At 25.8% G+C, this 12,149-nt stretch overlaps 1 protein-coding gene across 1 annotated transcript; it reads left to right on the plus strand.

The window, feature by feature from the left end:
* Window positions 1-7,359: 7,359 nt before the first annotated feature.
* LOC139495399 (uncharacterized) lies at window positions 7,360-10,698 on the plus strand. The gene has a single exon (XM_071283701.1). The coding sequence runs from the start codon at window positions 7,360-7,362 to the stop codon at window positions 10,696-10,698; it is 3,339 nt and encodes a 1,112-aa protein (XP_071139802.1).
* Window positions 10,699-12,149: the final 1,451 nt, after the last annotated feature.

The following is a 12,149-nucleotide window of genomic DNA, read 5'->3' on the forward strand; positions in this document are numbered from 1 at the left end:
GAGTTAATGTTACTGATGGTGTTGATACAAGTTTAATTTCGACATCTGTTGTTTTAGCTGGTATAGGAATAGCTTTTCCTATCTTACTTCCCATACAAATTACAGCTGTTGTATGTGGAAGTTTAGGAGGTCTAGTTAAATTAATTAGAAGAAAGTTGACAACAAAATCAAAAAAACATTATGAAATTAAAACAATGACAGAATGCAAGTTAAACAGCATAAAAGATTTAATATCAAAATCTTTAACTGACGGACAGATAAGTGCAGATGAATTTAAACTTATTTTAGATGAATTAGAAAAATTTAATGAGATGAAAAAAAAAAAAAAAAAAAGTAATTTTAAAAAGTTTACCAGATGATGAAAGAAAAAAACTAATTGAGGAAACAGAAAATAGAGTAAAAAACGAATTAAAAAAAAAAATGGAAAATCTTTGATTTTCTTTAATAAAATAATTTTAGTTGATAACGGAAATCCACCAAACTATGAATCAATTTTTTATTAAATAAATGGATGAAGAAACAAAAGAAAAATTAGTAAAAAATGTAAAAATAATGTTAAATAAAAAATTTAATTATTTTTATCTTAAGTTGTTTTTAACAGGTTCTTTTTATTGTTTATTATCTAATATTTTAGATGAATAAAATGGCTGAAGGAGGTTATGAGTTTGATAATCCTGTGTTTAAAAATAATGATTATGATGATGATTATGAAGAAGAAGAAACGTCTTTTCAAGATGATGAAGAGTTTCAAAATAATATAAATAAGGAATTTGAAAAATCAAGAGATTTATCAGAAAATGATGCTAAAATTCGTAAAAAAGAAATTATAAAAAAAATGATTAAACAATTTTATAAAAAAAATGGTGAAACAACACGTAGTGAAATAGGTTTTTTAGTTAGAGAAGATTATAAAGGAAACCAAATATTATATGTAAAAGATGAAAAAGGTAATGATATTGCATTAACATATTTTAAAAAAGGAGTATTAAAGTTTTATAAATTTAGTACTCTTCAAAAAGAATACGGTGTTAATTTTGTCAGAGATGTTTTAGATGTAGATGATTATAAAATATCTGATTATTTAAAAGAAGGTAGAGCAGGGTTTAAGAGAATGTTAAATAAACTCGATAATATAGTAATTCCATTACAAGAAATATCTACACAAGAAGAAGGACAAAAATTATTAGAAACAGCAAGTAATGCAGAAACATATGTTAAAGAAATAGAAACTTCATTTATTGAACAAGGAACATCTTTAATAAATGAAGAAACACAAACAAAAATGACAAAAAGAGATATGGATAGTGTAATAAAAGCATTTACAATATTTGAAGATGAGCTTGCAAATAATTTAGCAAAACTGAATGAAACAAATAAAGACTTAGCAAAAGAAAATGCCAAATTAGAACAAGCTAAAGAAGACAATTTAAAATTTCAAATAAAAAGAATAAGTAGTCGAATGAGAGAGTTGGAATCTGAGAGAAGTGCAAGAATAGAAACAATTAATATTAATAGAGAAAAACTACGTAGTCAATTAGATAGATTTAAACAAACAATACATAAAATTTTAAACGAAGACAGAACATTAGGTAAAAGAATAAGAACATTATTCAGAGAACAAGGAATAACAATAGTTAGTGTTTTAACTGCTTTTGGAATGATTATTGGTGTTATTGTTGAAACATTTACTGGTGGAACTACTTCTCCTTCTCCTTCTCCTCCATCAAAAGGTGGTGGTGTACAAGACTGGATAAAAAAACAATTAAAAAATCTTGGAAAATTATTATCTTTTCTTGCAGGAAAATTAGCAGCTGCATTACCAGGTATTATAGGTTCTATTGTTTCTTGGTTATTGTCTGCAACAAAAGACGTAGTAAATTGGTTTGCAAACAACTTATGGGCATTGCTTATTTTAGTTGTTAGTTTATTGTTTACTGCTGCTAGAGATTATTTGAAAAAATAAAGTGCTGTAAATCCTATTACAATACTTACAAATATTATTGCTTGTTTATTATCTTCATGATCTTCATGTTCAATTTTTTTTATTGGATCTATTTTTGGTTCTTTAGGCTTTTCAGGTTTTATAGGTTCTTGTGGTTTTACAGGTTCTTTTGGCTTAAAATCAACATGATCAAAATTTTTATTATTTAAATCATCATTAAACCCAAGTGTTTGATTTTCTGTTGCAATTATAATTTTATTATTATAACCAACAATAGTTCCAATTTGCAAAACCATATCACTGGGAGACATATATAAACCAAGTCCATAAGCATAATCAACTTTACTTCTTGCGTATTTTAAAACATTTTGATAATTTGATATCTGAGTGGGTAAATCAATAGGACTATTAATAACATCTTGTACATTTGCTAAGAATTGTTTTTGTGCATCAAATCCTGTTCCTACTTTTAAAATTTCTGTTTTTGTTTGAGATTGAGCACCCAACAAAGCCCATACGTAAATTTTAATACTTTCATTAATACGTTCAATACCTGCTCGTGTAAAACCTTCTGATTTATCTAAAATAAATGTTGTCCAAGCCATACTTATATCTTTTTCATGATAAATTGTATCATGAATATTAAAGAATGGACCATCCTTTTTATGATTTTGTCTATATTTACCACTTGGTTTATAATATTGCTCAAAACTTCCTAATCCTTGACATGATGATTCTAGTTTTTGTCTCCAATCTGTATTTGGAGAAATATTAAATTCATCACATAATTTCTGATATGCAGCTTTGTCATATGGGTTCTTGTAATAACAGAAAGAAGAATCTGTTGGTAAAGGTGATTTAAGTTCTTTTAAAATTCTGGCAATGCAATAATATAAATGAAACATATAAAAAGACTTTGTAAGATTTGAAGTATTTTGTATATGATCATTATAAGAAATCCCACATCCTGTACTTGCACACCAAACTGCAAAATTTAATTGGCATTGCCACCAATCAAATGAAGAATGAATCCATGTATTCCATGGTTCGTTAGTGTGTATTGATGGGTTTTGATAGTTTTGAAATAAATCAGGAAAAGATGTTTTAAAGTTCTCTTTTTGATTTACAAATATCGTTTGATTTACAAGATTTGTTTTTAATTGATGATCTTTTTCAGAATATTTAATACCTGGATTACATGAAACATTAGGATTATATTTAAATTCTTTTGTTATCATTTTTTTATATTAAAAATGTTTCATACTATTTCAAATATTGATAATACAATAAACTTAGAACAATACATAAATAACAGAAATGGAAATAAACGTATTGGTTTGAAATTTATAAGATACAGTATAGGTTGGTATAATGTTTATCATGGGTTTATAACAAAAACCGGAGAGGAACAGAAAAGGATTATGAATGGTTATTATAGTTTTCAACAAATAGTGGATGAATTTCAAAAAGAAAATATTGTATTATCCGTAAATGAAGCAAATGGTATCGCTTCATTAAACACTACTACTGAGTTAAAGATAAGTAAGGGTTTGGGAAATATGTTAGGATTTAATAATAAACGTAAATTCGAACCTAATGAATTACATTATGGAAACAAATTTGTGGATTTTGCTATCCATAAATCATTATATATCCATTTGGAACAAGTTAGCACTTCTCATAATTATCTTGATGGTAAGCCAAGTACATTATTGGCTGTTATTCCAGTCGAGAATAAAGAGTTTGGTGAAGTTATAACAGCGAGATTTGAGCATCCGGAATATAAGTGTTTAGTAAATGATGTTATAACAGAATTGAAATTAGAAATAAGAGATGAAAATAATAACAAGATAATTAATCATTTACCAATTAATTGTGTTTTAGAAGTTATATAATTTATTTAATAAAATGAGCATACTTGGTGTCAAAAAAAAAAAAACGTAGAAAAAGAAATATTAAATATGAAGAGTGAGCTTCAAACAATGGATACTAAGGATAAAAATTTACATCGGAGTGTCGCTGCCCTAAGCATCAGAGTTTTAAATGTTGAAAATATAGTTGGTAATATAAAAAATAAACCAGACAGAAAAATAATAAGTATATATGCTGGAATTGATGGTCCAATACATGGAAATAAAAAGTTTAATTTTGGTGTTGGTGGTGGTTATTATGTAATGAACTTTCCAGGACAAATATTGGGTATTAGTTTAGTAAGTTTAAGAACAAGCACAGATATTATAGCCATTAAGATGATTGTTAATGATAAGTCAACTAGTTACAAAATGAGTTTGGATAATGGTGTCACACACGGTTTTAATAACTTTTATACACCTTTTGAAGTTAAGGCTGGAGATTTAATAAGTTTTATTAGTATGACTAATAATTATACATGTATCAATACTCTAGTATCAGTGATAATTGAATTATTTTTATAACAAATTTAATCCTTAAAAATGTCGGCATACGGAAACAAATTAAATCCTTACAGAAAAATAAGAGAACCCCGTGGTGTGAAAGGTATTCGTCAAAGTGTATCAATAACAAATAATCCTTCAACTATTGATCAAAATCAACAGCTATTAGTGAGATTCCCCAATCTAAGCAATAATGATGTTATTGTTCCTGGAACAACCAGATTGGCATTTGAAATAGAACTCACATCTACAGACGACAATGCAACTATATATCAAAACATAGGAAGAACAATAGTTAAAAAAACAACAATTCGTATAAGTGGAAATGAAATTATGTCAATTGATGATAGTGATATTTATCATTGTTATGTTGATTTATGGAAATCTACATCTGAACGTTTAAATATGGCATACCAAGGAATTGGTGAAACAAACATGTTAAAACACAGAGTTGGCGCGGATGATAAAGCATCAGACACAGGCGATGAAGCAATTGCAACTGCATATGGTGCAAGATTTTGTATCCCACTTGATTTTGAACTATTAGAAACTCATATGCCTTTTTATCAAGCAGGTCTTGGTGATAGACTTGAATATGAACTTACATTTAATAATTATAGCAATGTTATTAAATCAACAGATACATCTGCAAGTTATACAATCAAAAACATTTGTTTAGAATTTGATATGGTTACTGATGCAGAATTAGCAAGACAGATAAGACAACAAGTTAATGGTAAGATGGTTATTTTGTACGATAGAATACTAAGACATAGAAAAATAACCAAAAACAAATCTGATACATTGTGGAATATAAATTTAAATGTTCCAGCTAGAAGTATGAAAGGAATTCTAATGTTGTTCGAAGATCCTGAAAGAACAAGTACCGAAACTTATTATAATCCTAACATAACAAAAGTAGAAATGACAATAGAAGGTGTTCCAAATCAACTATACAGTCAAGGAATGAAAGCATATCAACAATGGGATGAAATAAATAAATTCTTTGCTTTAAATTCAAAAAGAAATAAAACAACAGAAGAAGTTTTAAAGGATTTAAATTTATCCTATACAACATTAGAAAAATATCTTACAACTAATTATGCATTATGGTTAGATTTACGTTCAACAGATGACAACTCATTACACGGTTCCGGTAGAAGAATTGAAAATGCTTCTGAAGGTATTACTATCCAAATAACTAAAACAGCAGGAGCAAATAAATTAATAAATGTTTATCTGTTTGTTATACAAGATGCACAAATTAATTTTGAAGATGGAAGATTTAAAGAAGTTAATTACTAGGAATTACTGTCTTGACGAACAAGTTCTGTTATCCTATTCTGTTCAGAAATTAAATCACTTCTCTTTATTTCCAATATAGTCTTTTCTTCATTCTCACAGGTTCTTTTTGTTATGAATTTTTTAAGCTTAGTCTTTGCACTAACTTTTTGTCTTGTTAATCGAAGCCAAATCCGTCTCTTGTTTCTGTCACCAAAATCTTCCTTAGTTTTATTTATTCTCTCGGTTAAATATTCAATGTCCTTTTTTATGCCGTTTATCTCCATATCTTGTAAATTTATCGTATTATTACGTTTCACTAATAATGTTTCAAGTTTTTCTAATTCATCCGACACTTTAACTAAATAACATCTTCTCAATTCAGATTCCATTTTGAAGTTACTGTAGCAATATTAAATGGCAAATTTAATTAAAAACCGCACTTTGTTACCTGTAAATATTTACAATGATCGATTTAGTTTATTTAGAAGTCATATCCTATTGAATTAAATATAAACAGTTTGCTTGGATACAGTAAACATCTCCTTAGTTACAATGAACACTTACTTAGTTGAAGTAAACAACTCCTTAGATGCAGTAAACAACTCCTTAGATGCAGTAAATACTTACTTAACTACAGGTTATTGTAAATTTTACCTGAGAATTTTGTTTACAACTATTAAACTTTTACTGACGCTTATTGAATTTGTTCTTTTATTAATATATTTTATATTACAATTGACTGTAGTTAGATTTAAATATCAAATTCACAACGTTTCAACTATTCAAACCAGTAATTACTGTTTGCTATACAAAACAGACATTTAAGATTTAATGGATTTATTCAATGGATTTTAAATCTACCTAGAGATCTAAAACTTAGTCAAAAGTAATTCTTGTTCATAGAAAGCACCTGTTATTTCTTCGCCTTTTAAATCAATTATTTTATAAGTAAAAGGAATTGTATTTAAAACTTTTTCAATTACAAATATTTCTTTTCTCCAACGAGTAGTATAACCCTTTTCAAATTTACCTTTTTTTTTGTTATTCTTACTCTAGTACCTGCTTCGAATTTAGGTTTTTTAATTTTCTCTTCCTTTTCTGGATATAAATTCTTATACACTGTTAATTCATTTTTTAATTTACTTGCTTGAACAGGTGTCATTTTAATTGAAGAATGTACTGTATTATTATAATTTTTAACTAATTTATCTAGTATATCATAATATTTAAAAGTTTCATTAGCAGTAAAGTATTTATACATATGTTGTTTCATTGTTCCTATCCAGCGTTCCACTACACTGGATTTTTCTTCATTCTCAGTTGAATATAACTTTATGTTATTATCTTTTAACAATTCTTTTACTTGTCGATTATAAAATTCAGATCCTTTATCTGACCAAATATATATTGGTTTTCTTTCTTTAAATAATGTTTTAAATGCTTCACTTACTGCTACTCCTGTTTTATTTTTCAATGGAATCAACCAACCATATTTACTAAAAATATCTATAACTGCTAATAAATATTTATAGTGTTTATTTTGTTTTGAATATTGTTGTATATCTATCAAATCAACTGCCCATGTTTGATCTATTGAATTAACATAAACACGTCTTTTAGGAAAAGATTTTATAACTCTATGATGTAGTTCATCTGCTAATTTATTTGTTAGATTTGGAAGCACCATTTTAAATATAACCAAAATTGTTTTCTTAAAAAATGGAGGCAAAAAAGGATAAAATTTTATCCAAGCGAGGAGATTCATATAAACTTGTTTTGACAAAAGAATATAAACATAAAGCAAGTATTTATGTATTTAATTATAAAATTAGTCTAAAGGATGAAAAACAAGAAACATTTACAAATGCTTTTGATCACATGGTAGACTATTCCATAAAAGATTACCCTAATGGAAGAATTAAAATAGTACCTATTCATGAAATCATAATTACTAAACATAAAAGCTGGCCTATAAGAACATATAATACAGTTAAAAAGTTATTCATGGATCAAATGGAAAGATTATTAAATAGTGCTGAAGAATTAAATTTAGAAGAAGTTATTTTTGAAGTTACTATTATACCCAATAAAAGAGGAAAAGGTAAAGCTTTAAAAATATTAGATGTCATAAATAAAAGAAGTATTATCAAAATAAAAAATGATGATACAATATGTTTATCAAGGGCAATTGTAACTTCTTTAGCTTCAAACAAGTTGTTAGAAAATTTTACAAACTCACAATTAAAACACATTAAAGAGGGTAGACCATTACAAAAAAGAGTTGCTGAAGATTTACATGAACAATCAGGAGTAGAAATAAAAAAAGAAGGAAATGATTTAGATGATTTAAAAGCTTTTGAAAATTATCTTAATAAGAGGATAATTGTTTTTACATCAAATAGTACAGAATATATTGTATATGATGGTAATGAAGAATATAATGAACAAATATATTTATATTATCATGATGAACACTTTGACACTATAACAAATATAACAGGATTTTTAGCTAAACGTAAGTTTTGTAAAGTATGTTTAATTGGTTATACTGAACAACATACATGCAAAGATAATACAGTAACAACTATCAGAAAACAACATATTTGTGATAAATGTAACAAAACATATACAGGTAAAAATCACAAATGTGGTGAAAAAATATGTTTAATATGTTATGAAAAATACACGGAAAGTAATGAAGAACACTTATGTTATATGAAACCATCAGTACCAAAACAAGTAAAAAATAATAAATATATATATTTTGATTTTGAAGCAAATCAAGAAACAGGAATACATATAATGAATTTTTGTATAGCTTACGATTTAGAAAATATTTATTGTTTTAAAAATAACTATGTAAAAGTATTTAAATGTGATTTCAATATTGATAATTTAAACTTGTTAGAATTAGACATAGATGATTGTTTTAGTGATGTAGAAAAAATTAAATATGAAACAAATTCTGTAATAGACAACTTTTGTAAATATTTCATAAGAGATAAATTTAAAGACTACACTTTTATTTCACATTATGGAAAAGGTTATGATATGCAACCGATTTTAGGATACATTGTAAAAAATAAAATTGAACATAACATAATTTCTTCTGGACTAAAATTAACAGCTATATTTATTAAAGGAATAAATTTAATATTCATAGATTCTATAAATTTTACATTATGTGGATTAGCTGCTTTCCCAAAAACATTTGGATTTGTGGGTAACAAAGGTTATTTTCCACATTATTTTAATACAACAGAGAATCAAAAATATGAGGGAATTTATCCTGATAAAGAATATTTTGGTTATAATACTATGACAATTAAAAATAAAGAATTATTTGATGAATGGTATAATAAAGTTAAAGAAAAAGAATTTAAATTCTATAAAGAAATATTTTATTATTGTCTATTGGATGTTTTAATTCTTGCCAAAGGTTGTACCTTATATAGAAAATTATTTTTAAATATAACCAATAATTGTATCGATCCATTTCAATATATTACAATTGCTCAATGTTGTACAAAAATATTTAAAACATTAATGTTGACAAATGAAACAATTGGAATTCACAAAAAGATGACAATTAAAGAAGTACATTCACAAAAATCAATACAATGGTTAGAGTATATTTCTTTAGAATATAATATAATGATTCAACATGCTAAAAGAGGAGGTGAAAAGAAATTATTCATTAATAATAAATGTTATAAAGTCGATGGTTATTATTATGATAGAGAAAATAAAATGCGTAATGTTTATGAATTTTTTGGATGTTATTGGCATGGATGTACAAAATGTTATAGTCCTGAAGAAATATGTAAAAAAGATAGAAATAAAAAAACTATGAAAGAGTTATATGACCAAACTAAAGAAAGACTTAAAACTATTGAAGATTATCTAAAACCAAATGTAAAAATTCATACAATATGGGAATGTGAGTTTGATCAACAAAAATATTCTGAAGTTGATCCACATTTAAAACCTATTGATAAAAGAGATGCATTTTATGGAGGAAGAACAGAAACTATTCAATTATACAATAATCTTTCTGATTTAAAAGGTAGATATGTAGATTTTTGTTCTCTGTATCCATCAGTAAATAAATATTGTAAATATCCTATAGGACATCCTATTACATATACAGATATTTCTGTAGATGATTATATAAAAAATAATTATTTCGGAATAATGAAATGTAAAATATTACCACCTAAAGGATTGTATCACCCTGTTTTACCTTATAAACAATCAACTAGTGATAATACACATAAATTACTTTTTGGATTATGTAGAACATGTATGAATAAAATATCTTTTAAATGTAAACACATAGATGATCCTACTTTAAATAAACATGATAAAATACATGAAATAAAAAGATGTAAAGAATGTAAAAATATTAAAAATGAAAAATGTATACATTCTGATGAGGAAAGAGTTATAGTAGGTACATGGTCTACAATAGAAATAGATAAAGCAATAGAAAAAGGTTATGAATTACAAAAAATATATGAACTAGAACATTTTGAAAAAACATCTACAGATATATTTAAACTTTATGTAGATACGTTTATGAAATATAAACAAGAAGATTCAGGATGTAAATGTGATCCTAAATATTGTAAAAATGATTGTAAAAACGATAAAGAATGTAAAACAAAAATACAATACATTATAGATAATACTGCTTATGATCTAGATATTGACAAAGTTAAGTACAATTCAGGATTAAGATTTATAGCTAAAATATGTTTAAATAATTTATGGGGACATTTTGGTATGAGAGATAATTTTACACAAAAAGAATATTGTTTAACTTTAGAACATATAACTAAAATAGTATTTAATGAAAAATATAAAGATATAAGTACTATGATATTAGATGAAGATATTGTTTTAACAGAATATAAAAATAAAGAAGAATACTCTAAACCTAATCCAAGTGTAAATGTTTATATAGCTTTGTTTACAACAGCACATGCTAGATTAAAATTATACGAACTATTGGATATCCTTCAAGAAAGAGTTTTATACATGGATACAGATTCTTGAATTTATAATGATGATGGTTCTGAAGCTTGTAAAAAGATAGAAAGTATGATGGGAAATAAATTAGGAGATTTAACAGATGAAATTGTTTCAAAACATAACGCTAATCATATAAAACAATTTATATCTGCTGGTCCAAAAGATTATTCTATGAAACTAGATACAGAAAAACTAGTTAGCTGTTGTAAAGGTTTTAGATTAAATGCTGAAGTAGAAAAAAAGATTACATTAGATAAAAAAATAAAAATAGTTACTGATGAAAATGAAAAATATGAAACTGTTAAATATAATAATATAAAAATAGGAAAAGATCATCAACTTAAAACAGTTAAACAAGTTAAAGCTTATGATTATATGTTTGATAAAAGAATGGTATATTGTGAAAATGAAAATTTAATTAGAAGTTTTCCTTATGGATATTAAAAAATATATAATTTAAATTTTTATTTTAAAAAATAAAAGACTAAAAAATGATTGAAGCTTATACTGAGAAAGATGATCCTGACGCTAAAGTTATATTAGGAAGAATAATGTTATCAGATTATCAGATATGTTGTTTAAGAGATGATGGAGAATGTCCTTTGACTCCAAAACAAATGGAAGTAATGGAAAAGTTTGATGGTAAAAAGTTATCTAAGTTTCCTCCTGGTTGGGATGCTTTTATTAGACCAGATAAAGTTTATGAATATGTTTTTGAAAAACCATGTCCTGAAATTTAATTTTTTATTTTATTTTATTATTTCTCTATACCCCTAAAAACAGAAAAAGTACAGGAATAGTACATACTTTTTTTTGTAATTTTGCTGTTTTTACCAGGAAAAGTACAGAAATTAGGGACTCTAATTTTTATCAATTTTTTCTTATTTTTCCAATTTTTCATACAAACGTAAATTGTATTTATTTTTTATTTTAATTTCCAAACAATAAAACCAGTTAATACCATACCACCAACAACAAATGCAATCTCTCTATTTTTCTGGTCTTCTGATGGAGTATAAAAATCACTTAATGTAGGTTTAGGTGATAATGAAGTTAATTTTTTATTCGTGACACGATAGTATAGTTTCATTGCCTGGTCAACATCATCAAAAGTCTGAACCGCATGATGTTCCTTTTGTAATTGTTCATTTATAAAATCTAATTTTTGTATTCTTTTTTTATTCCATTCTGCTTGTGCTTTTTCTAATTTTTCTATAGCTTTATCATGTCTTATTTTCTCTTCATTTGCATTACTACCCATATGTGAAAATAAATAATTACTCCCTGAAAATGCAAAAGCATTTGTTATTGCCCCACCAAGCATCATTGTTAAAGCACTTGCCATTTTATAAAAACAAAAATTACTTCATAATATCAGCAGGTATAATACCTTGCTTAATCAACATATCTTTTGTTGCCATCGCAAGTAATATATCAATGGATAACATTACAACATCATTCATGTTAAAATCCAC

The sequence above is a fragment of the Mytilus edulis genome, chromosome 11, assembly GCF_963676685.1.
Source record: "Mytilus edulis chromosome 11, xbMytEdul2.2, whole genome shotgun sequence".
NCBI lineage: Eukaryota > Metazoa > Mollusca > Bivalvia > Mytilida > Mytilidae > Mytilus > Mytilus edulis.

What these genes read in the sequence shown, in the direction of transcription:
- LOC139495399 (XM_071283701.1), top strand. Translation starts at nt 7,360, where the DNA reads ATGGAGGCAAAAAAGGATAAAATTTTATCCAAGCGAGGAGATTCATAT.